This window comes from Saccopteryx bilineata, chromosome 8 (genome assembly GCF_036850765.1).
Source record: "Saccopteryx bilineata isolate mSacBil1 chromosome 8, mSacBil1_pri_phased_curated, whole genome shotgun sequence".
Lineage (NCBI taxonomy): Eukaryota > Metazoa > Chordata > Mammalia > Chiroptera > Emballonuridae > Saccopteryx > Saccopteryx bilineata.
The window spans coordinates 67,659,107-67,685,974 of record NC_089497.1 but is presented as its reverse complement, the minus strand read 5'-3'; the positions used below and the strand labels follow the sequence as shown (position 1 = coordinate 67,685,974).

Below are 26,868 nucleotides of genomic sequence, written 5' to 3'. Positions count from 1 at the left end.
CTCCCAGAAATGTTTCAGCATGTTCCACCCGCCACGCTGCCTGCACTGCGGGCTATGAATTTGGCAAGAAAACACCCTCAGAAAGGCTCTTTTCACTTAAGGGCAGTGTGCGGAGTTGTTCTCCTTGCTGCGCCAGTGCCACAGTGTTGTCTCAGGGGTGCTGGGGGGGACAGAGAGGCTGGAGTCTTTCTAATGCTGGAGGTGGGTGGGCCTGGGCCTAACCTCTGGCTCTGCTATTTGTAACTACCTTCATGAGTAAATTGTTTCACATCTTTGAAATTCAGGGTTTCCTACAAAATGGGAATAAAATTGCCTCTCTTTGCAGGGCTTTTACATCATTGAATGAGATAACTTGTACAAAGCACTGAGTGTCTGGGTCAGAACAGTTATTCCACAAATTATTATCATTACTGCTGTTGCTTCTATTACTGAATACTATGCAATCAGCAGGGGCCCGCAGACCTGGAACCTAATAAGAATGAGACTGACTCTGTAAGAAGTGGTGAGACCTGGATTTGAATGGGTGCTGGAAACATTGGCGGGCTCCTTCTTTAGTCTGCTGGTGCTGCTGCTGTACATTGGGTCCAACTCTGTTAAGATGACTGTTGGAGCCAAGGTCACCTGATGCTTAGCTCATGTGTGCATGTTTAGATGAAATTCTCTGGTGACTTGGACACACCCAAGGGTCCTCCATGCAGCAGTGGCTGCCCGATCTCTGGTGGGTTCATCAGACTGTCTGTCTGTGAGGTGACTGGCAGGACTCTGCCCCCACATACACCGACCCTGCAAAGCCTTCTCCCTGCGCCCCTCCCCTCTCTTCTCCGCTGCTCCTGGGTCCACCCTCTTTCCTACATCACCCTTCAGTCTTCTCTCCCATCCACCTCTCTCTTCTGTCTTTTCCAGTCTCCCAACTTTTTCCCTTCTGTGTTTTTTCTTGTCTCCCATTTAACTTTAACAAATGGATTATGAAGTGAAACAAATAGTTTTAATTTCTACTGCACTTGAAAATATATTTTATGTTGCTTATTTAATAATTAAAAAAATAAGCAAACAGGTTCTTCTGACCACTTAAAATATCCACTAGCAAAACCCAACTAAAATCAGCATGAGATGTTTTTTCAATTATGTGTGAGCCTAATAACTGGATATTTTTGGGGGGTGGGGGCTGAGATGTTTGGCCCATGATGGGACTCCAACAATGGAGCAATACTTATCCATTTGACTTACGTAGAATAAAAATAAAACATGGAAGTCTTGCTATATTCCCTACTGTGGGGGCAATATGGAAGGTCCCTCAAGCTAAAAAGCAGAAATACTTGGACTTTTTCTGGAATGGCTCAACCATGTGCAGAACCAGATAGTTCCTGGGGCAAAGGGGTCTGAAGGACATCTACTCACACGAGCAGCACAGGCCTTGCTTCCGCACGCCCATCAGCATGACACGGCAGAAGTTGCAGTAGGTTGGTTTCTTGAAATGCTTCATGGTCCAGGCGTGCCCTCCGTCGCCCTTGGGACCCTGCAGAGACAGCAAGGGAATGGGATGCAGAGAGGGCAGCCTCAAGCTAGCAGAAGCCTGCGGCTGCCTCCCATTATGTCTTCTTTTTTTTTTTTAAAAAAAGACTCTCTTGTCATATTTGGAAGACAAGATATACGTTTATTTTACTAATGTAAGGACTCTTAAAAAATGCAAATCAAAACAAAATTATTTATGTATGTGTGTGTTTTCTCTTCTCTTTTAAAATTTTATTTAGGAAGTTAACTTTAACAGGGTGATATTGATCATTAAGAGTACATAGGTTTCAGGTGAAGATTTCTATAGCATTTGAACTGTTGATTATGTTGTATACCCATCACCCAAAGTCAAATTATTTTCTGTCACCTTATATTTGTCCCTCTTTACACCCTTCCCCTACACCAGGGGTCCCCAAACTTTTTACACAGGGGGCCAGTTCACTGTCCCTCAGACCATTGGAGGGCCAGACTATAAAAAAACTATGAACAAATCCCCATGCACACTGAACATATCTTATTTTAAAGTAAAAAAACAAAACAGGAACAAATACAATATTTAAAGTAAAGAACAAGTAAATTTAAATCAATAAACTGACCAGTATTTCAATGGGAACTACGGGCCTGCTTTTGGCTAATGAGATGGTCAATGTCCGGTTCCATATTTGTCACTGCTAGATGTAACAAGTGATGTGACGTGCTTCCGGAGCCATGAGGCATGCATCCCATGTCACTGGAAGTAGTACTGTATGTGAGCGATGCCATGCTTTGTGTCTCTCACTGACCACCAATGAAAGAAGTACCCCTTCCGGAAGTGCGGCGGGGGCCGGATAAATGGCCTCAGGGGGCCGCATGTGGCTCGCGGGCCGTAGTTTGGGGACCCCTGCCCTACACCATCCTCCCCATTCTCTCAAGTTCCCTTCCCCCTGGTGTGTATGTTTTCTAAAATTAGCAAGTATTAAAAATTAAGACTACCTGAGCAGGAATATTTGTGTGGGATAACACAAGCCCTCTTCTACATGGCTGGTGGAAGTGTAAATCCTATCTATCATCTATCTATCTATCTATCTATCTATCTATCTATCTATCTATCTATCTATCTATCTCTATCACTCTATCTATAATATATATCATCCTTTAAATGCTTATAATCTTTGACTTACAAATTTTCTTTCTTGGATTCTATCCTAAACAATTAAAAAAAAGAGAGCATTTTTGTGCTTTTTCAGATGTTTAACCCAATATTATTTATTTAAAATAAGGCAAAACTGAAAATATCCTAAAGTTCTCAAAATGACCAAAAGATTAGTTGTGATATAGCCATGTGATTTAATGTTAAGTGGCCATCAAAAAGCTATTTATAAGACTATCTAACGGCATGGGAATGCACTCATGATACAATGCTAAGTGAAAAAAGCAGAATACAAATTTGAGTCTATTAATTATCGTAGTTTTATGTAAGATTTTTGATGGGAAGAAATGTCACCAAACTGTTAATGGAGGTTAGCTTCAGCTGGACATACTATGAATTTTATTCTCTAATTTCTGTTACGTACATACATTAGTTAGGTGACTTTCCTTTTCTCAGATCCTATTTTCATAGACTTGAGGTAAGAAGCCAGAGGACCTTGACTCGGGATAAAGTAACATTTTCACTTGGGTTATAGCACCATCATGTGGCTCTTTCATTTCTGCACATTAGTGGAAGCAGGATGTGGGAGTAACCTTCCTTATGCACAGCAGGCTTTCTGCTGCTGCTGCCATTTCACTGGGAGACAGACTGTTCTGCATATTTTGCATTCAGAGATTCCCCAGACTTTTCAGTGGCTATATGCGGGTTTTGAAAAAGAAAAAAAAAAAAAGCAATGTGGCCTTTAAGACATTTAAGAATGCTTTCTCTGAACCCCTAATATTAATGTAGAAACTTATAATTTAGTTCATATTTTAAAATAAATGCATAATACTTTTGATGAATAAAAACCAAATTCACATTTGTTTTTTGTTTTCCACTTTCTTTATACAGAGTTGGTTTTCTCTCAAGCTGATTTGGCATTGGGAGGAGACACAAGGGAGAATGGTGAAGAAACAGTCTCTTCCTCCTCTAGCCATGAAACAGTGGGTCCTCTCCATCCAAAGAGTTTGTGGCACTTTGGAGTCAGCATGTCTCAAACAGGAAACCAATATAGACATTCATTTCTTTTTTTTTTCTTTCTTTCTTTTTTTTTTTTTGTACAATATTTTTCCGAAGCTGGAAACGGGGAGAGACAGTCAGACAGACTCCCGCATACGCCCGACCGGGATCCACCCGGCACGCCCACCAGGGGCGACGCTCTGCCCACCAGGGGGCGATGCTCTGCTCCTTTCGGGGAGGGGGGGTGTCGCTCTATTGCGACCAGAGCCACTCTAGCGCCTGGGGCAGAGGCCACAGAGCCATCCCCAGCGCCCGGGCCATCTTTGCTCCAATGGAGCCTCCGCTGCGGAAGGGGAAGAGAGACAGAGAGGAAAGAGAGGGGGAGAGGTGGTGAAGCAGATGGGTGCTTCTCCTGTGTGCCCTGGCCGGAAATCGAACCCGGGACTTCCGCACACCAGGCTGACGCTCTATCACTGAGCCAACCGGCCAGGGCAGATAGACATTCATTTCTTATGATTAAAATGTCCCATCTCTAGTCTCATGTTTTAGCAACACACACACACACACACACACACACACACACACACACACACATGTTGGAACAGCTCCCAAGCAGACCTTCCACTTTGATTCATGTATAATCTTGAGTATCAACAGCAGGAAGTTTACCTTACTTATCTGTGTGCCCTCCCTCCCTGGGCTCACATAGGTTCTTGCACATAACAGGTTCTTGGTAAAGGACCATTGAATGAGGGGTCTGTTCTTTCGGAATATGGAGGATGGCTCCTGGCAGTAACTAGGTTTGTGTTCTTGGGCAAGACCTATATTTCTTTGGCCCTCAGTTTGCAAAGTGAAGGGGATATATCAGTGCTCACCAAGGTCTTCTCCAACTCTGACATTCTAGGGTTCTAAGGACTAAGAAGAGAGTCGTGTAGATCCTGGCTCTTTGGTTTCTACTCAGCACTTGGGAAGAACTGGACATCCTGCGAGATGATAGCAGGATGCTTAGTTTCTGAGTATTGGAAACAAAGGCTTAGCTTTAATCCTGAAATGCAGAACTGTCAGATGGAGACATTATGGGCAATAACAGCAGTTAGAGGTTAACTAGCTGAACTTCCTATTCTGTTCTGTGTGACATTTCAGTAATTTCAAAGAAGTATTGTCACACAACCTGTGTGACGGTCTTGGCAAATGCTTTAAAAGTCACCATTTGTTCTTTTAGTTCTAAGCTTTCCTAGCTCATGCATGGAAGTTACTTCACTTGGTAAATAAGTACAAAATGCAGTAGCAGACTAAGTCAGATACAGGCATATGTAAGCATTAATTGTACATTAAACCTCTACATGTAACCCTTAATCCAATCAATCTGGGAGGTTTCTCCGAAACACCTTGAACTTTTTTTCTTTTGGGTCTTTGATAAAGCTATTATCTTGGCCACAAACTCTCTTCTACTATCTTCTAGTACCAAATCATACCCATCCTTGGGAACCAGATCTTAACCATGTTAAGTCCTAAACAAACAAACAAGCAACCCCTCCTAAGTCCTTCCACCTGACCTTTATCTCAAAATAGGAAATTAAAACCCCACACATTTGTTAGAACCAGGGTAAACATCGTCCAATATTTCTTCCTACTGGTCTAAGTGTGGTTTGTTAGAAAGTGAAGCATCTTTGGAATCAAGTACAAATAAATTCTGACACCTCTTTTTGCCCCTTAGGCTAATTTCAGCTTTCCATCTGTATAAATCAGGGGAAAAAATACCTACTTATTCTGTTGTTTTGCTTTGATTGCTTTCTGTTTCATAACAGAGACGTATTTTTTTTCCTTTCCTTCCTCCTTCTTTTCCCTTGTTCCCCAACTACCTTAGTATTTTTAACCTAATTTTTGGAAAACATGGAATTCTTCATTGAGATTTTTTGCCCTTTGTTTGAGTATGACCTCTAGTGGGTGAACATTGTATCTGTGTCCCCTGACAGAGCTCATAACAGTGTCTTTGTTTGCTAATAATTTAGTACATGGCTGTCAAATGAATTAATATATTTCAGTCACTAATGGGTAAAAAGAGAAGACTTTTGGGCTGGCCTAGAGCACATGGTCTGTCCATTGGGGCAGAAACCAAGGTGATGTGTAGATATGAACTTCCATATAGAGCTTGGTGTTCTTGAAAGGTAAGAGCTCTTTGAACTCAGGTTTGCTGACTTACAGAGTCGTCCATGCCCAGGAGGACCAGCAATGGGATGGTGGTCATCCCTCCATGGACCCATTCCTGTAGAGACACAAAGCCGTCCCGGTCGTAGTCCATCCCTTGCAACATCTCCTTCAATATCTGCGGAATCCACAGAGCAGCAATTGTCCACTTTCATCCTGGACTCCTCTCCCCCCTGCCCTTGTCTGGCTTGTGTTTTACCCCTTTGCCCTCTGATTCACAGGGAGAGAGCAGTGAGGAAGCAAGTGAGGATGAGGAGACCAGAGCTCCAGGCCTGGTTTTGCTGACCTGACTGGTTGGCATTGGGCAAGCCAGCTACCCCAACTCTCTGGGTACTGCTCTGCTTATCTGCTTATGTAAAATGGATGTAATACTGTTATTATGCGGCACTGTAGTGAGGATTAGAGAAACAATGTATAAAAATGTGCTTTTATATAGAAAATAAAGTTATTACCTGGTGATGCAGGAAAATCTTTAAAATTCTTTCTAGCTCTAAATTCTCTGATCTATGAACTCCTGTTATAACAAGTTAGTTCTGGTGAAAAGGCCAGGGGGGATTATCATTTGAATTATGTCTGTACTTTTCCTGTCAGAGAAGTGGGAGGTCATGCTGTAGGACCCCCGAGATGCTGCTGATGAGAAGATGAGTCTACCCTCAGTGTGTCTCACTTTTCTCTTGGAAGCTCACTTGGAAGTCGCCCCATGTCTTCAGAAACTCACAGGCCTTAGCTCCGTGGGATCCCACTCAAGATACTGGGCAATGTGCAGCATTTGGTTGACAATACAATCCATTTCCTAGAAAACATCAAGGGAAAAAACCAACTGAAGATGTGTTTTTAAGAGCAAGGCTCAACAGCAAACCCTGTGGGAAGATGGGTAGAACATGAGAAGCAGCTGGTGCAAACTGCTGGCATTTGACGGGGACCTCACTATGGGTTCCTGTTCTTTACTTCTGCCTTGACCACAAAGCTCAGTGGAGAGTAGATGCTCATGAGAAGCGCAGATGATAGCTAAGCCAGAAGTGTGCAGAAAGCTCTCTGAATAGGCACTGCCTCCTAGACCTACCTGGATGCTTCCCCTCGTCTGGCCTTTGACTCGGAGAGCACAGGAAGCACTCCTGCTTTCTTCTCCTTTGTGATCTTAGTTCTCTCAGATGGTTACAAACAAAGGCAGTTCTCCTTTTCCTCTTTAGTCACTCCTCATTCCCATAGCTTTAGCAGCTTGGGATCCATCTATGTCCAGCCCTGAACCCAGGATTCTGAACAAGAAATTCATGAAGGGTCCACTGGCCTGGTGAGTGAGCCTGTTGTTCACTACCTACACCAGGCTCTACCTAAAACTTCACAGAATTGTGGGTGCTAGTAAATCAGTGCACCCAGAGTCCCACTGAAACACCTAGACCAAGGAGGCATTTGCATCTCTTGGAGCATCATGGTCTAAGATGTTAATAGTAGTATCAATGTGGGGAGACTATTGGTGAACTGAAGTGAGGTTCAGAAGTGTTACCTATACCAGGTAGCACGCTGGGTCAAAACAAGCAAGCTAAACACAACAGGAATTTTAAAAAATTCTATTTCATTTATTAACTTTTTTCCTTTTTCTCTTTTAAATGAGGAGGAGAGACAGACTCCCGCATGCATCCCAGCCGGGATCTATCTAGCAACCCCATCAGGGGCTGATGCTTGGACCAACTGAGCTATTGTCAGCATCTAGGGCTAACACTCAAACCAATTGAGCTGTTGGCTGTGGGAGGGGAGGAGGGAGAGAGGAGAAAAGGAATAAGGAGAGAAGCAGATGGTTGCTTCTTTGATGTGCCCTGAGCGGGAATCACACCTGGGACATCCACACACTGGGCCAATGCTCTATCCACTGAGCCACTGGCCAGGGCCAAAAAATTGTATTTCATTTAAATTAAAAATATTCCTTGCAAAACTGCAGATGAGGTAGTAGATGGAGGTGAGGAAGTAGGCAGAATGGTGGGAACAGAGTTCTGTAGAAGTTTCAAAGGAAAAGAGCTGTGAATCTATTTGGGACTAAGATTTAATGAGAAAATGTGATTCAGGAACTGAGAATTAGACTCAACCTTAAATTGTGTCGATGAATGAGCATTTTCAGGAAGCAGTGGCAGCAGATTTCAGGAAGAGCTAACTCACCTGCCTGCTGTCCACCTTGGTCAGGCCGCATGCAGATGATTAATGAGTCATGAAGGGGTGGGTTCGGTTCTGCGCTATATATATATATATATATATATATATATATATATATATATATATATATATTTTTTTTTTTTTTATTTTTTTTATTTTTTTTATTTTTTTATTTTTTTTTTTGCATTTTTCTGAAGCTGGAAACGGGGAGGCAGTCAGACAGACTCCTGCATGCGCCCGACTGGGATCCACCCGGCACGCCTACCAGGGGGCAATGCTCTGCCCATTTGGGGCCTTGCTCTGCCACAACTGGAGCCATTCTAGCGCCTGAGGCAGAGGCCATGGAGCCATCCCCAGCGCCTGGGCCATCTTTGCTCCAATGAAGCCTCGGCTGCGGGAGGGGAAGAGAGAGACAGAGAGGAAGGAGAGGGGGAGGGGTGGAGAAGCAGATGGGTGCTTCTCCTGTGTGCCCTGGCCGGGAACCAAACCTGGGATTCCTGCACGCCAGGCCGACGCTCTACCACTGAGCCAACCGGCCAGGGCCTCTGGGCCATATTTTAAGAATGGCATTGACAAACTAGAGCTTGAGTGGAGCGCATGTTTAAGGCTGCCTTATGAGAAACAGTGTAGGAATTGGGAAACTTGAGCTGGGAGGACATTTTAGAAGAGATGTGTACCTTCAAATACTTGAAGGCTGACTGTGTAGAATAGGTATTCCACTGGCCAGCTGCAGAGGCAGAAGCAAGCCTAGGAGTACAGGCAGGGATTTGTTGAGGGTTGGCTTATTTTGGCCTCTCCGCTAGGTTTGGAAAAGGGGAGGGGAAAACAGAAGCAAGTTGCATGTTGAGAATTTCCCTGGCAGACTAGTGCCTTTTGTGAAGAAAGGAAGCCTTGTCTAAGTCACCCTCAGCAGTGGAATGGCTGTTTGGATGAACTCCGCAGTACTGTGAATATTCACAAAAAGGCTGTGCGGCCATCTGCCAGGGAGGCTTGGTGGGAAGTTGAATCAGGTAACTCTTTTGAGACTGCTTCAGTCCACCGATATTACCTTCCAAATAGAGCTGAAACTTAACCACTTCCTACTACCAGCAATGCTTCTACCTTGGTGCAAGTTACCATCATCTTGATGATTCCAATCACCTCCTACCTAGTATCCCTGCTTGCACCCCTACAGTCAATGCAGAAGCTAGAGTGATCCTGGTACAACCCAAGTCAACCATGTCACTCCTCTGCTCAAAATCACCAACGGGTTCTCCATTTACTCAGAGTAAAAAGTAAACCCTTTCAATTACCTAGAAGCTTGACAATGCTTTGCAAACTTCTTCTACTCCCATCTCATTTCTTTTCTGATCTCATCTCCTATTATTTACTCACTCTGACCTCACCTGTTCATTCATGCTGCTACCGTCACTCTGGCCTCCTAGTTACTCTGTTAACATTCCAGGTACTTCTCAGGACCTATGCACTCCCTGTTACCTCTCCTGGAAGGCACTTCCTCCAAACTTAGGTGTTTCATGACTGACAGTCCCCTCACCTCCTTCAAGTCTCTGTTCAGAAGTTCCTTCCTCAGGGAGACCTCCTTTGGTTTCTTTAGCTAAAACTGCAGCTCCCTCCAACACTTCCTTTCTCTCCTTTACTTTTCTTCTAGCACCATCTCTATCTAGACACATTTTACTGTTCTTGAATGTGTGTTTGCACTAGAATGAAAGCTCCATGAGGGCATGGATGTTTTTTCAGTGGCTCACTACTATGCCCCAGTGTAATAGTGCCCAGGACATAGTAGCTGATTAAGAAACGTATGTTGACCAAACTCATGAGAGTCTGTGATTCTTTGGTTGTTCTCTCATGACATAAACCACAGCATTGCAATGTGGCTATAGAGTTCCCATAAACGCACTCGGTTTGCAGGGAACTGGGCTGATTTGTCAAGTGGACTTGTTCCCTTTCTTCTTCCTTCTGTCCCATCTCAGCCCTGTGCACCTCAACCTCAGAGTCTTTCTATTATTAAATCATGAACACAAGCCCTGCCTGACTCCTATTTGCCCTCTCCCATCTCTGCTTTCTTCCTTTTCCACCTTTCCTCTTACTCCATGATCCCTGACCTATCCTTCCTGTTCCTGAGGGAAGAGGAGGTGAGTCTCAGGCTTTTCCAGGTGCAATGAGATAAGACCATGCGCTGAGAACAGACAGAACAAGACTCTTAGAGCGAGTGCCCTGGAATATGAGAGGAAGGCAAGCGTGCTGCTGAAGCACATCCGCAGTTGCCAGCCTCCCACCTGCCCACTTGCCCTGGTCTTGCTGCCTGTCCCACCTCCTACCCTCTGCTCCTGGACTCCAGCAGGAAATGGCAGAAAGAAGTTCTGAACCTATTAGGAAATAAACTAGATAAGATACTAAAGCATCCCTCCATTTTGAGATTTTATAATCCTGGGCTTCCGGAATGATAAGGCAAGTTGAAGTTCACTTTCCTCCAGGCTGGCTCTTTGGAAATAGAAGCTGGGGGTTCCACTTATTTTTGCAGCTCAAATTTAGACATGGCTATTCTTATAAAGATAGAACTCTTATAAAGAGCTTTCAGACTCTTCTTCCACCTGCTCCCTTCTTCCTCAGCCTTTCTTGGACCCAGGAGGGATATTTGGAGAGCTTACCACTTGATCCAGGAGACCATTCTCATCCGAATCGTAGAGACGAAACATGACTGCAAAAAACACAGAGATGAGTCTCGAGGTGTCCTCCAGGCGCCAGGGACTGGCTGAGCCTCTGCTGCTGCTTGGTTTTGAGTCAGTTCTGATGATCACTGGGTAAAGTCTGTTGCAGCCAGCTCACCCACCCACCAAAGGCACAGAGTCTGACTTCCTTTCAGAGAAGTAGGGAGAGGGAGGAAAACTAAACCATCTGGCTTCTGGGATTGCCTAAGCAATAACTCGTGGCTAATGAGATCCAGGTCATGAGTGTGATTCTCTGTAGAGTACTCACACCTCTCAGCATCACTGGAACACAATTTAAAGCGAATTCCCAGTTGGTGGTGAGGCAGGGGCACCAGAAGTGTAGACAGAACATTCTTCTATTGCACAAGGAAGGCTGTGGAGTTAGGCAGATTCAAATCTTGGCTTTGCCCTACCACCTCTAGGGATTCAAGTAAGTCATTTAGGCTGTTTCTTCATCTGCTAGACGAAGATTATGATAGTTTCTCTGTCCTAGATTTTTAAAATGAGGAATAATATATAAATTATATGCCAAATCTAAGGTGTTTGGCATGCAGAAAGCATCCAACAGATGTTATTTATTTTTATTTTACTTCATTAACAGACATTTATATATGGCATTTAAGAGGTACAAGGTATTTTATCATTATTAATCATTTAGTCCTCCATAAAGTTATGAAGTAGTTACTGTTATAAAAGCTATTGTGTGAAATACTACTCAGCCATAAGAAATGATGACATGGTGCCATTTACGACAACATGGATAGAACTTAAGAACGTTATACTGAATGAAATAAGTAAATCAGAAAAAGCTAAGAACTGTATGATATCACACATAGGTGGGACATAAAACTGAGACTTATGGACATAGATAAAAGTGAGGTGGTTACCAGGGGGAGGGGGACCTGGGGCAGAAGTGTGGGGGAGGGTGTAAAGAGGGACAAATATACAGTGGTGGAAAATGTGATGGGTATACAACATAACAGTTCAAATGCTTTAGAAATGTTTACCTGAAGCCTATATACTCTTATTAATCAATGTCACCTTTTTAGATTTAATTTTCTAAATAAAAATTTTTTCAAAAGAAGCTACTGTCTTTCCTTTTCTAAATGAATAGCATGTCTACATATTATTTACAAACATCCTTTCTCATGTCTAGTCGTAGAGAGGTGATGTAGGATAGATAAGACAGATCTGGGAGAGAAATATATATATATATATATATTATTTATTTATTTATTTTTTTAGAGAGAGAGGAGTGAGAGAGAGAGACAGAGAGAGAAGGGGGGGAGCAGGAAACATCAACTCCCATATGTGCCTTGACCAGGCAAGCCCAAGGTTTCGAACCGGCTACCTCAGTGTTCCAGGTCGACGCTTTATCCCACTGCGCCACCACAGGTCAGGCCTAAATATTCTTTTATGGGACCTGGAAACTTGCATTTCGTTTATCTAAAAGGTAGAGATTCTGTCTGTGGTCTCAGAAGTAAACAGGGTGGTGTGCAAGGCTGAGTATGCCTTCATTTTCCTCCCATTCTTTAAAACCCTTCCTCATGCTAGCTTTCTCTGCGGGCCTCCCCTGACCAACCCTTCCCTCACACAACCACTCTGGGTCTCACAGTAGGTACCCACAGGGGCACAGAGCTCCTGTTAAATCACCCTCATATTGTCACTTCCTTCTACATATTTTAATGTCTCTGTACTTTGTGTTTGTTCAGTGGTGGATCCTTGGCTGGAGTTTAAGTTCTTTAAAGTAGGGTCATGGGCTTCCGATTCTTTGTGGCTCCTCAGAATGTATTAATCATTTTCTTAGCTTATGAGGCTGACTCACCAGACAGATGATTGAATGATGTAGAGGGGGACAGACCTCCCACAATGTTGCTCCTGCACTCTGGGTCTATTGTGCATGAAGAGTGGAAGCAGAAAGTGTAAGTATACTATCTTTTAGCAGCTTGGCCATGGACAAGTCACTTAAACATTCTGTGCTTTCTAACATATAAAATGAGAATAATTATATTGACCTATGGCTATTATGAGGTTAATATGAGCTAATGCACTTAAAGTGTTCAGCAAATATAAGGTGTTCAGTGATTAGAGTTATTATTGTTATTACTGCATTGGTGATAAAGCGATTTCAGGCAATTATTTCCAAAAAGATATGTTTAGTCATTAAAAATAAAAGCTTAACTTGTTTTTAACTATTAAAATGAACAGAGAATTTGAATTTATTTGGTTTAGTTAAAAAAACAAACAAACGATGGCCTGACCAGGCAGTGGCGCAGTGGATAAAGTGTCAGACTGGGACATGGAGGACCCAGATTTGAAACCCTGAGCTCACCAGCTTGAGCATGGGCTCACTAGCTTGAGCGTGGGCTCAGCAGCTTGAGCGCAGGGTCGCTGGCTTGAGCGTGGGATCATAGACATGACCCCATGGTTGCTGGCTTGAGCCCAAAGGTTGCTGGCTTGAAGCCCAAGGTCACTGGCTTGAGCAAGGGGTTACTCGCTCTGTTGTAGCCCCTGATCAAGTCACATCTGAGACAGCAATTGATAAACAACTGAGGTGCCACAATGAATTGATGCTTCTCATCTCTCTCCCTTTCTGTCTGTCTGTCCCTATCTGTCCCTCTCTCTGCCTCTCTCTATGTCTATATCACACACACACAAAAAGATTAAAACTCTACAGGACAAATGACCAAGTTTCTGCCCCAAAAAATTGCAAGAAAAAAAATAAGAAAAAGATGAAAAGAGACTGAAGAGACATAATCATCAATGGTACTGTATGGACCTTACTTGGATCCCGACTCAAAAATATATAAGATGATTGGGAAATGTAAATGCTGACTGAATACTGATAATAATAAGGGATTATTTTCAATAGATGTGATATAGTGTTGTGGTTATATTTAAGAAAAAGTCCTATTTTAGAGGTACATACTGAAATATTTACAGATTAAACCATATGATGTCTGGAATTTGCTTCAAAATAATCAGTGGCAGAGGGAATGGAGGGGAGGAATGATTGACAATAAGTTGGTAATTGTTGAAGGTGGCTGATAGAAACATTTAAGTCCATTGTGCTCTCTACTTTTACCTCTGTTTAAAATCTTCTTTAATAAATTTTTTTTAAAACACGCAGTTGCTTTCTACTGGCATTACCAGCCCAAGTCTAAGAGCCACTGATACGAAGCACCTGCCACGTTCTCTGTGGAAGTTATAAACAAATACAATGCCTGGGACCGAAAATCCAGTTGAATGGTGGAAATAAGTTGACATTTCACTTTTAATATTAACCAAAAGAGGTAGAAATCTGCTGCATTTGCTTCCAAACTAGCACTTAACATGTGCAGCGGTTAACACCTCAAACTTATGGGGGTGATTTTAAGATCAGCTAATGAGCAAACTGTTTCATTTTGTTCTTGGCAAAGGTTCATCTTTGCCAGACTTCTCCTTGCTAGAAGTTCAAGTGTTGTTGACTAGTCTTATTAATTGCTGGAATGTTGACTTTTGCTATAATGTGTATGCGTTCCCTTTAATGTCTTCTCTGGTCCTAAGAGAAGCCAAAGCAATATACCTATATTTTAAACAAGGTCTAATCAGCACCTGTCTGAAACATTTTTTCTGCAGGCTCACAGAAACTGGTGAGACCATCCCTGGAGTGAGTCTTCTGCAAGACTGTTTTAGCCACGGTGAACTTTCCTTTCTGTTACTAGCTATTGTTTCCCTCCTGAACATACGGTTTTGAAACCAACTTTAGGAGCAGCGTGAAACCAAGCTCAGCTCCCTTAATTAACTACCCTTCTTTCTCTAGAGGCCAAAATACTTGGGGTGAGGGTAGGTGAAAAAATGGAAATAAGCTTTAATAGGATGGAGGTTGAGTAGAGCTCAAGAAAAGAATTCCTCATAGTTACGGAGTTGCTTGGGAACAGAATAAGGGAAGGAAGACAGATGCTGAATATTTTCCCTTGAAAGATCTACGAGGAGACAGCAGCTTCCTGGTTACAGCCTTGCAGAGTGGAGAGCCCTGCCAGCACAGGAGGGGAGTCTTGCTCTCTTACAGAGATCCTTTTCTTTTCCAAATCCTGGTTCTCAATACCAAGGTCTCAGACCCGCTTCCCATTCTTTACATGTCTGGTACTGTGCCCCAGGATGGGTTCTAAGAAATGTTCATATCACCACTGACAACAGGGCAGAACGACCTCCCCAAAAAAGGCAGGACTCAGACCCATGGTCCCAGAACAATCCCCAGCATGCTTACAATGATGGGCAGGACACTGGAGCTTCTTCTAGGAAAAAGCTGAAGCCCTTTGGCAGGTTGAGCTACTTACACTCTAGTTTATCCCGAGGCCTCCCCGTCTCCAGCAGGGACAGGTAGCACACAACATCCTTCAGGAACACTGTGGGGGATTCTGAGCCTGAGAACTGAGCAGCCGGGTTTCCCAGGGCTGCTGCGGCCACTTGGTCCTTAGCTGGCGCTTGCTTCTCGGAGATCTTTGATTCTGAAATATCCAGGAGGAAAGCATTTGAGGACACTCAGTGTTCAGTAAAGATTAAATTCTTTTCATGGTGGAGGCAAGAAGTTTAAATAAGTGTCTTCAGCAGCACTGGTGATACAGATATGATCAAATCATTGGGCCCAGAAATCCAGTTTGTGAAGTTCATACTCTGAGTAGACCTCATTCTGACTCTTTTTAACTGTCTAGATCTTTGTAAGAAATTCACCTATACTTGGTGAATTTTAAAAAAATATGATAATAATTTTTAGTAATATCAATATCCAGCAGATCAATGTTATTTAGCCTATTTTTTTGGGGGGCACACCCAATTTGTAAAGGTAATTTTGGCTCAAATTCCAAAATCCAGACAATTGGTCATTTACTAATATATGTTTTCATGATCTTTTTCTCAAATATATTTAGTGATAAATAAAAAGATGATTAGTCAAAAAGAAAAATTTGGATCAACACATCAACTAATTTCCAGAAACTAGGAAGACTTTTGACTAACTGCAAGCCTAACTGGTTGAATTAAGTAAATGCAGAAAGTGGCTTATTGTACAACAGAAATAAAGTAAGTTTTCCCTCTAAAATTTTCCTTCTCGTAGGTAGGAAAACTGTCCATTCACACTCTTTGTTCTCTGGGTCATAAATATAAGGTTATTACTAACAGAAAACTAAGCACTTATATTTCACTGTGCGAATTATACTATTTTGAGGCACTTTGAGTGCTCTCTCTCTTCTCCTAACCTCTTAATATCCATGCCCACTAAAAATTCTCTCTGAATGTCCAATAAGAGGGTATAACTCACAGAAAACATGAAAAAGGCCATATCAAATGAGAATTTTGTTTCTTCCTCTGGTCTCTGTTAAAACAACAGGAAAAAGGTTGGAATGTTCAACCAATAGCCTGATCTTAGAAGATTCCAGAACTTGGCTCATTCTTGCTGGGGTAGGCCCCTCTCTGTGGTGATTGCCTGGCCCTATGTTCTTTTTTCTAATGAACAAGGACATCTAATTAAGATCCATGAAAGGTGGCCTAACAGGAAAAAAGGGTTTTCTACTTTAAATCTTGAGTAACAAAAGAAGATGAAAAAAAAAAATTCTATACAGCTCCCTGGGCCAGCATGATTTGACCATGGAGGCTGATATTCCCCATACACAAGCAAAATGATGCATAACAAACCACTTCTTTAGGAGGAAATCCCTGGAGTTGCTCTCAGATCCAGAATGATGTAGATATTGCCAATAAGCATGGTGGTCAAATAAGTCAGCTAACTTCCATTATTGTCATCAATGATCTTTTCTCAAGTATCACATAATGACAGCATCCCCAATAAGTCTTTCCTTGGTACCTTAGAAATTGTGGCTATACAACAAACCATGTGAAGACAATTTGGTAGCTCAGGGAATAAAATATAACTTTTCTCACGTTCCTCTTGAAGTTCCAGATACTTGGCCTAAGAAAGTCTCTTCAGGCCTTAGTTGGTTGGATCAGTGGATAGAGCATCAGCGTGGTGTGCAGATGTCCTGGGTTTGATCTCTGATCAGGGCACAAGTGAGAAGCAGCCATTTGCTTTTCTTCCCTTCCCTCTCCCCCTTCTCACTCTCTTCCCCTCTCCCAGCCAGTGACTCAACTGATTTGAGCATTGGCCCTGAGCGCTGAAAATAGCTCAGTTAGTCCAAGTATCAGCCTTAGGCACTGAGGATAGCTTGACTGATTTGAACATCAACCACAGATGAGGGTTGCCTAGTGGATCCCAATAGGGTACATGCAGGAGTCTCTCTCATTATCTCCCGTCCTCTTACTTGAAAAAAAAGAAAGTCTCTGGATAAAAAATTGGGGGTCCAAACTCTTTCCTTTCTTTCTTTTTTTTTTAATTTTTTTTTTTTTTGGTATTTTCCCGAAGTTAGAAGCAGGGTAACAGTCAGACAGACTCCTGCATGCGCCTGACTGGGATCCACCTGGCATGCCCACCAGGGAGCGATGCTCTGCCCATTTGGGGCATTGCTCCATTGTGGCAGGAGCCATTCTAGCACCTGAGGTGGAGGCCATGGAGCCATCCTCAGCGCCAGGACCAACTTTGCTCCAATGGAGCCTTGTCTGTGGGAGGGGAAGAGAGAGACAGAGAGAAAGGAGAGGGGGAGGGGTGGAGAAGCAGATGGGCACTTCTCTTGTGTTCCCTGACCGGGAATCAAATTCAAGACATCCACACGCTGGGCTGATGCTCTACCACTGAGCCAACCGGCCAGGGCCCCAATATCTTCTCATAGTTGATTTTGTTGCTGAGTGTTTAGCATCTCAAAGTTTCCAGTTTTACCATTTCTTTTCTACCAGGAGGAGGATTCATGCCATAATATGCCTCTTCTATTTCATGTAAGATTTAAGGCTTATTTGTGATTGAACTCCATTTACCCAAGGGGCAATGTATAGCATGCCTGGGTAGGATGCCAGCAGGGGGGTAAGTGAGCCCACACTTAGTACAGTCTTGCCCTCCTGCCTTCCCTGAAAACCTCCAGAAGGCACCAATGCCCGAGTCCTTGCTTTCTGGAGCTCCATAAGCAGCTGAGCTTATGGTCCAGACACAACTCTCCATTCCCAACCATGTTCTGCTTTCTGTCCATAGTAAACTTCTGATCTCACCAGTCTTTCAATTAAACATAAAAATTTTGATACTCCTTTTAGTTACCCTTTTTGCTATGATGGGAAAAAGATTTGAACTACATCTAGTATCTACTAGAAGAAAGTCTCTCATCCTAGGCCTCTGTTACACTTTGTTCTCATTCAGTTGTATTATCTCACATCTATCCTGCTTTATATAGATTTGAAAAGTACAATAAAATGGTATTCTATATTCCCTGGGCACCTCCCAAGAGCTGGAATTCATCAATGTGACTCAATCTTTTATAGACAATAATGCATAAGAAATTAGGTCTGACTCTCTGACTCTTTGTATTTAAATCCAAGAGAACCTGGTAGGGGTTGAGCCCCTGAGAGTCCTTCCATGGGAGTAGGATACCTAGCTGATTCACTTGGAAACTGAAGGCGCAGCTTGAAGGAGATCTTGGCAGACCAATGGATTAAAAATAAAGTGTACTAACCTGAAACTAATACAATATGTCAACTGTAACTAAAAAACAAATAAAAATTTTAAAAGAATAAAATGTACTTTTAGTGAGTGGCCTGAATAATTATTGCTGATATTAATTGAACATTCACTGAGAGTCAGGCCCTGTGTTAAGCATTTTATGCATATAACTCACTTAACCTCCATATCAACACATTATCACCTCATGTTACAGGTGGGGAAACTGTGGCATAGAGACATTGTACAAAAGAGCAGGAGCTTCGTGGTTGGACAATTCTGGATTGAATCCCCAGCTCCATAGGTCCTACAGTGGCTTTTAAACTTTTAAAGCCTTGGTTCCTTAATGTGTAATGTGGTGTGATTTGAAGGCTAAATAAAATATGTAATAAAGGAGGTGCCTGACAAATAGATCTTCAAAACAATGTTAGCTGGCTTCCCTTGCTCCTCTCAACTTACTCAAACCTATGTGAATGAACGCTGTTGGAAGTCAACCAGAGCAAACTTCTTGCCCTACCCCTGCGAGCTATCCCACTGATAGTCATTTGGACCTTAGCCCAAGGACCATCACAGCCTTAGAGTCCCAGCATATATGTGTGGCAGGAGCCCCAGAGATGGAGACAGACAGAATCTGCTCAGCACTATACAATTACATTGAGACAAAGCTGCTGGGTAGGTCCTCCCCACGCACTCCAAGAATGAGGTCTTCTCCATACCTCCCTATCCTGCATTCCAAAAACTTACCTGTATCAGGGGCACAGGCCTCATCTGCTTTGACAGCGTTGTCTGTGTTCTGTATATTAGAATCTGCAGAACAAAGAGAAGATTTAAAAGCCAACCCATGCCTCCAGCTTCTTAGAGGGGCAGGTAGGGGACCTTCCCCCGAGGTCTGGATTGTATCTGTGTCTCTGAGTGTCAGCTGGTTCATGCTTATGTATTGGGGTTGGCTGTGTTTCCCTTATTATATATAGCCCAAGTTCCAGGAAACAGTGACCACTCCGTCTCCTTCCTCTGCCATTCCTAGGCTGGTCTTATGTGCTTTATCCATGGATTGACAGCCTTTGTGGAAGGCTGTCCTCCTGACATACATTAGTCTGTACCTCCTCTCCCCCCGTTCTCCCCTCTGATTCTGACTGGCAGGAATTAAGCCCTTCTTTATTCTTTCTACTGGGAGATCCATCAGACAGGGCTTCCTGTGAGAACCTATGAGGAAAGGAACCCTGGGCCCTGGGCACCAGTCACACCCCGTAGAGAAGTTACCATGCTTGTGGCAAGTGGGTTAGAGCTGCAAAAACCCCTCTTCCATGTTGCAAAATGTTGGTTCATGTACCTGGGACACAGGCCTCGCTGTTACTGATCCCCTCCTTTGTGTGGTCAAGGATCTCCTGTTTGGACTTCTGGCTGAAGGTCAGGAAGAGATGCATGCTCAGAGGCTGGGGAAGGTCTACCTCTAGGTATGCCCTCATGAACAGCTTGAAGACATCATAGCTGATTGTCTGAGAAGGAACAAAGAGGAAACAGTCAGTGGAGAGACTCCAGGACAGAAGAGGGAGAGAAGGAAAAGGAATTGGGGAGCTGGCAGGTGGGAGGAATGGAAGGGAAGCAGAGGGAAGTGGAGTGGCTGGTGGGGGCAGGAATAAAAGGCCAGGAGGTGGTGGAGAACGACAGGCCCAGGGAGCAGGTAGGAGGCTGTAAGGAAGAGAAAATACCGGCGGCTGGATGTCAGAGCTTAGTGGGGCATGGAACCACAGGAGGCTTTGTAACAAGCCATTGCTAAATTTAGGCAGCAAAGGGAGTGGTGGATGTGAGCGCTGGGAGCGGAAGCCACAGTGCAGGGCTCTGCTTGAGCGCAGATCTGTGCGAGGGACTTGTCCCTGATGAGCCAGACTAGGTCAGTGCTCTGGAATCCTGGTTAAGATGAAGAAGCCTGTAGTTTGAAAATACAATGAAAAGAAATGGCTCTTTTCTGATCTGTTGCTTTTCTCCTTGTGCTGTGAGTAATGTAATTTCTGAATATTTAGGTCTCAAAACATAGGAAAGACCTGGAAGAGAAAAGGACAAGCTTCATCCTTTATTACTTTCATAACTGATCTTCCCTGGACAGACCTCAGGATAACAGAGAAGGGTGTGTGTCTGGCTCAGCTTCTCTCAAAACATGTCCTTGTGAAGGTTTTAGGCACCAGGAGAAGAACAGGAAGCCAAGGACAGAAGGTAGAACCAAGAAACATGCCAAAACTGAAAATGTATCCCTGCTGCATCTCTCCCACTCCCGCCTGGCTTCTGGTCCCGGGCTGGGAGCAACCGTGCCAGGAAGGGCTGCTGCACTCAGCAAACACTCAACAACAGTTTGCAGTGAGTCATCACTGGCTCATGCTTTGATGGCATCAGAATCTTCATCACATCGGCAGATGCTCCTGGAAATCATTTGAGAAAGCATTAATCCAAGATCTGCTGTGCAGGCTTTTGTGAATCATAATAGCCATGAGAATAAAATCCCTTGTTGGGAGCCTACTTGGCTTGCTCTCTAAAATACTGATATCATTTAAACTCTTGTCTCTCCTCCTCCTCCTCCTTCTTTTTCTTCCTCTTCCTCTCCTTCTCCTTCTTCTTCTTTAGGTGACAGGAGGGGAGATAGTGAGACAGACTCCTCCATGTACCCCAACTGGGATCCACTGGGCCATTGGGGCTTATGCTCTAGTATGAGCTATTTTTAGCACCTGAGGCTGCTGTGCTTCAATGGGGCTATCCTCAGCACCTGGGGCCATGCTCAAACCAATCAAGCCACTGGCTGTGGGAGGGAAAAAGGAGAGAAGAGGGAGCAAAAGGGAAGGAGATGGTCACTTCTCCTGTGGGCTCTGACTGAGAATTGAACCCAGGACTTCCATACACCAGGCTGATGCTCTATCTACTCAGCCACTGGCCAGAGCCCCTTATCTCTTCTGAAAACTCTGGGAGAGCCTTCTCCAGACCAGGAGCTGGCTTGCATATGTACCATCAGGTTTGGGATATAAAGCGTTGGCCCTAAAAACTACTGGTCTCCTCCTTTGGGTGGTCTGATCCAGATGCCACTTTCTCCAAGAAGCCTGCTATGATCTCCTGTGCTTGAACTGCTACTTTTCCACCATAGTTCTTGTGGGATACTCATATCTGCTGTCTTCTATTAATACATAGTTGTCTTTGATATACCTTTGTTCCTTGATTATATCTAGAGCTCCTGGAAGGTAGTGAAATGTCTTATTTCATCTTTGTATCCTTCACACTACTTATCACAGTAAAGGTATTGAAATAATTCTAAAACAGGGTCAGTGGTGGTGAGTACCACAAGAAAAGAATCATGGCTCCTGCCGGTTGGCTCAGTGGTAGAGTGTCGGCCTGGCGTGCAGGAGTCCCAGGTTCGATCCCCGGCCAGGGCACACAGGAGATGCACCCATCTGCTTCTCCACCCCTCCCCTTCTCCTTCCTCTCTGTCTCTCTCTTCCTCTCCCGCAGCCGAGGCTCCATTGGAGCAAAGTTGCCCCGGGCGCTGAGGATGGCTCTGTGGCCTCTGCCTCAGGCGCTAGAATGGCTCTGGATGCAATAGAGTGATGCCCCAGATGGGCAGAGCATCGCCCCCTGGTGGGCATGCCGGATGGATCCCGGTCGGGCGCATGCAGGAGTCTGTCTGACTGCCTCCCTGTTTCCAACTTCAGAAAAAAGAAAAAAAAAAAGAAAGAAAGAATCGACAAAGTATTTCAAGAACTTAGAAAACACTAATGGCTGAACACATATTTGATTATTTATGTTTCAGGGGATAGGCATAAAATAAGCCCGGAAACAGAACATTCACATCAGAAGAGCTCAGGGGAAACTAAAAGTCTTCATGTCACTAAGGGTCTAGATGTTCAGTTATTTGACCCCACCAGCTAGTGGCAGAGTAAAACCAGAAAGAAGCTCAATCTTCTGACTCCTAGTCCTGTGCTCCTGCTACTGCATCTGTCACAGGTCCCAGTGCTGACATCATGTTCCCTGCCACTTGCTCTAAACACCCCAATTTCAGTAGGCCAAGAAATATGACTGTGTGCGATTGTCACTATGACACCTCGATTATGAGAGAGTAAATTATTTATGAGCACAGGCCAAGCTCAGAGTAGCTGGTTAGTAAGGTAAGGAGTGGCTGGGTTCTACGCTCACGCTCAAACCAGATAACTAATCGCTGAGGGACATTGACAAATCTCTGAGCCCTGGAGTAACATCTTAGGCACTGCCATTGTTCAGGCCTGGTTTTTCTCCCCCCTAGAAACTGCAACTTTTGTGCAAGAACTAACTGGACAATTGTTGCTGCAATCTGTGAAAAGAGTGTGTGTTAATTCTTATACAGGTAAAAAAGAAAGGGGAACTGGATAGAGAGTTACCATGTGTTGGGCACTTGACATACATGACCTCTCTTAAGTCTCAAAAAAACAGCAGAAGGTGGGATTTACTGCCATCGGTGGATGAAAAAATTCTGAGAACGTAAACAACTTGCTCAAAGTCATATGTAAAGCGTGTCAGAGCCAATTGCTGCCTTGGTGTGTCTGAGTTTTAGACCACGGTGCCCCCAAGCCACCATGTCCCTTTTGTTCTGCTCTTGTCCACTTCCTGACTAACTCTAGCTGCCCTCTGCGCTCCAGAGAATTACAGTGCTGCTGGACCAAGGCACGCATGTCATGGCCAGCTGCAGCCCTGCCTCTGCAAACTTTCCCTTCCCGCCTCGCTTTCCTAGCAACCTGCCCTTTCCCACAGCTACCTTGCTTCTCATTGAGACATTTTAGCAGCAGTGAGCCATCAACCTCAAGAGAAATTAAACCCTGTTGTTTCCCCAACCCCATGCTGGGCCATTACACCTACTAGAAGTCCTCCACACTGTGAGAGAGAATGAGATCAGAGTGACAGAGCTCCCCTGGGACAGAGCAGTGTCAGGCATACAAAGAGTGGAGGCCAACATGACAGAGGAGGGGGCGGCAGTGTGCTCATAACAGCCAAGCTGATCCCAGCTTCTGACAGCTCCTGTGGCCTTCACACCCTGGGTGGCTCTGACCAGATTGCTCCCCTACCACTTGTCAGCCTCAGGGCAGACAGGCTGATTAGGGACGTCCTGCCAGGCTTTGTGACTGTTTTTGAAGCTGGGGTGGGGTTGTGAGGAGAGGGGAAGCCTTCTTTGCTGACTCTGCCATCTTCCCCGCATGGCTTCTTCTCAGAAATGGTTTTGAAGCAGTGTCCCAGTTCCAGCAAACGTCCTCTGGCTTTCCTCTCTGGGTGACGGGTATGTTTTACCCAAAGTTGTTCCCAGATGTACTTGGAGGACATGGGCTCTGTTGATTCCCTCCCAGTGCCCAAGAGAGGTTGACTCAAGTTTCGTCGAAAAGATGAAAATACGAATAAATAAGTGACCAGCCTTTTGTCAAGTTTGTCCTGCTGATCTGTCACTTTTCTGCAACTGACCTTCATAAAAGGACCCAGGACCAGGGAAAAGGGGGTTGAATTGAAAACATTCTGGAAAACTGGGATAGAAGGAGAATAATAAGGGTACCATTTTTAAGTGTCCTGTCAAAGTGTTAGACACTTCGCAGAAATTATCTCATTTATCTGAAAACATCAAGGATTTTGTTTGTTTGTTTTGTTTTTGTTATCTTCAGGTCACAGATGAAAAACTGAGGCTCAGAGAGGTCAAATACTATTCAAGGCCACATTGCAGGCTGGCAACAGAGGTAGGGGTCTAGCATAAAATCATGTGAGTCCAGGGTCATGGCTCTTAAACTTGACCTTGTCAGTAAGAAGTAAGTTCCAGAGGGCAGGAACTGTGCTTTCTCATCTTTATATATTCTCCGGTGCCCAGCACCATGCCTGGATGCACAAGAAATATTAAATGAGTTGAGTTTGAAAGTGGGGGAGATTTTGTATTCTTTCATTTATTCAACAAATATTTGCTGAGTGCTCACTGTGTGCCAGATACTCTTCTGGGCTCCTGGGATAAAACACTGAACAAAAATATTCTAGTGAGAAAAAATAGACAAATAAGTTACATAGTGTGACAGATGATGAGAAGTACTAAGGAAGAAAATAAGGCAGAACAGGGGATAGAGAAAGTGACATTCACTTAGAAAATGATTTGAGCCAACACTTGAAGGAGGTGAGAAAATGAACAATGTGGATATCCGGGGAAGAAACATTCTAGAAAGAGGCAAAAGCAAGTGCAAAGGTGCTAAGGTCAGAGCAACCCTGGCTTGTTTGACAGCATCAAAGAGGCTAAAATGGCTGGAAAGAAATGAGGAAGAGATGGGATCACAGCATAGGGTGGAGGTGCTGATTGTAATGACCTTGACTTTTATTCTGAGTAGGAGGTGGGGAAAACCATGAGAGATTGTTGAGCAGAGCAGTGACATGATCTGGCTTAAGTTTTAACAGATTGCTCAGGATGTGTATGAAGAATAGACTTTACAAGTTCAGAGAAGAAACAGGGAGCCCAATTATGAGACTATTGCAATAATCTGGACAAAATATGGTGAAGATTGAGGTCAGGGTGGTAGCACTGCAAGTGGTGACATGTGGCTGGATTCTGGATAGATTTTAAAGGGAGAAGGGATAGGGTTTGCTGATAAATCAGATGTGTGATGTGAGAAAAAAAGAAAAGTTAAAGATGACTCCACAATTTTAGGTTGAAGAGCTTGGAAAGTGAAGAGTTAACATCTACTGAAATAAAAAGACTGCAGGAAACCATATTTTATAGGGGAAGATCAAGGAGCTCAATTTAGTGCATGTTAAATTTGAGATGCTTATTTGATTTTTAAACCAGAGAATGTGGTATCCTGAAAACCAAGTGAGGAAAGTGAAGGAGGATTTGACCGACCATGTCCAACACTGTTGAGTAAAATGGTTATTGAGTTTGGCCACATGAAAGTCCTTGGCTTTGTAGACTAGTGGCTTCAGTGAAGAAGTAGGGGCTACATGCTGATGGCAGAGCCTTTAAGAATGTGGGAAGAGAGAAATTGAAGGCAGTGAGTATAGACACATCTTTTGCACAGCTCTGCTATAAAGGACAGGAAAGAAACGAGGTGGTAGCTGGGAGAAGTGGAATCAGGAGAACATTATTAATATAGAAGAAATGTTTATATGATGATGAGAAAAATCAAATATGAAAGAGAATACTGATGTGAAGGATATAAAAATAGATAGATAGATAGATAGATAGATAGATAGATAGATAGATATAGAAAAATGTTGCTGAAGCAATACCTGTCCCTAGACCAAAAGACGATGGAATTGAGTGCACAAGTAAATGGGTTAGAATGAAGAGCATGGAGATTTCATCTCTAGTTACAAGAGAAAAGTTACATAGGTAAGTGAGGATCTTGTGGAAGATCTCTCTGATTATTTCCACTTTCTCAGCAGAGTAAAAACCACAGTGGTTAGCTGAAAATGAGGAGAAGAGGAGTGAGAGATCTGAAGAGGGAGAAGGTATATAGTCTTCTAGGATAGTGAGAGGGTGAATGGACTTAGGAAATGTATAATTCCAGGTGGCAGCAAAGACTCACTTGAGACAGAAGAAAAATAGGTTGAGAAGCAAATTCTTCAGAGTGAGCAAAACTTCCAAGAAGAGAACATATCACGGAAAGGCGGGAATATGGAGTTTTTAAAAGCTTGAAATGGAAATGTTCTTACCTCATGTGAATCATATTGTTTGAGGCTTCCATTCTCATTAAATTCAGCTAACACATCCTTTATCTTCCTGGAAGAATCTGGAGAGACATAATCCACATGTAAAAAATGAGTGAAGAACTAGGAGGGATGGACCAAGTAAGTTCTCCCTATCTAACCTTGCTTATGATGGAGCAGCCTCTCATTGCCAGGGCCACTTTTATCTACTCTCCCTCTATCCTCTCGTTTCTTCTTTTCTATATTCTCTCTCCTGTTGTATAAACTATCTTACTAAAACACAAATCTAATCAGGTCATATCCCTGCTCAAAACCCTTTAGTGGCTCTCAGTTTTTCTAGGATAAAGCCTAATCCCCTTAGTATATAAGTACATGGTAATTTGACCTAGTCTATTTCTTAACTCTGACATTATCTTTCCATTCACCCAACTCTTCAGTCACATTAAACCACATTTCCAGAAGTTCCTGAATGTACTGTGTACTCTGTATGGTGGTTTTTCTCTGTATTGTAAACTTCACTCAATTATCAGCACCTAGCTCAAATATCAACTCCTTTGAAAAGCCTTCCATTACCTGTCAATTAATCATTTTTCTCCTCTGGTTCTCATATGACTTGTACACAATTCTGTAATAGCACTTGTCACATAATGTTATAATTATTAACTTGTCTATCCTGCCCTTCTCCTGCCTTAGTTCAACACTGAGACCTGCAATAAGCTAGCAAGTGTTTTTATATGCTTCCCATATGTGCCTTGACCAGACAAGCCCAGGGTTTCGAACCAGTGAACTCAGCATTCCAGGTCGATGCTTTAGACCCCATCCTATTTACACAATTAACAAAAATATTAATGCCTGACCTGTGATGGCATAGTGGATAAAGCTTGCCTGGTCAAGGCACATGTGGGTATTGATGCTTCCTGCTC

General features: G+C 43.5%; 1 protein-coding gene across 9 annotated transcripts in view; it reads right to left on the bottom strand.

Moving 5' to 3' along the window:
- The window catches only part of DGKG (diacylglycerol kinase gamma), a 247,568-nt gene that overhangs the window by 149,206 nt on the left and 71,494 nt on the right, over positions 1–26,868 (bottom strand). For 7 of the 9 annotated variants that reach the window (XR_010726833.1, XR_010726834.1, XR_010726835.1 and 4 more), the window contains exons 3-10: positions 25,952–26,028; positions 19,605–19,770; positions 19,019–19,081; positions 15,021–15,191; positions 10,642–10,691; positions 6,567–6,641; positions 5,844–5,966; positions 1,399–1,516 (exon numbers count right to left, since the gene is read on the bottom strand). Coding sequence is in view for 6 of the 9 variants with exons in the window: in XM_066241092.1 (XP_066097189.1) it covers positions 1,399–1,516; positions 5,844–5,966; positions 6,567–6,641; positions 10,642–10,691; positions 15,021–15,191; positions 19,019–19,081; positions 19,605–19,770; positions 25,952–26,028 (843 nt within the window). In the remaining 3 variants the exon portion in view is untranslated. The remainder of the gene's footprint in view (positions 1–1,398; positions 1,517–5,843; positions 5,967–6,566; positions 6,642–10,641; positions 10,692–15,020; positions 15,192–19,018; positions 19,082–19,604; positions 19,771–25,951; positions 26,029–26,868) is intronic. The other 2 variants (XM_066241094.1, XM_066241097.1) reach the window with 2 other exon arrangements.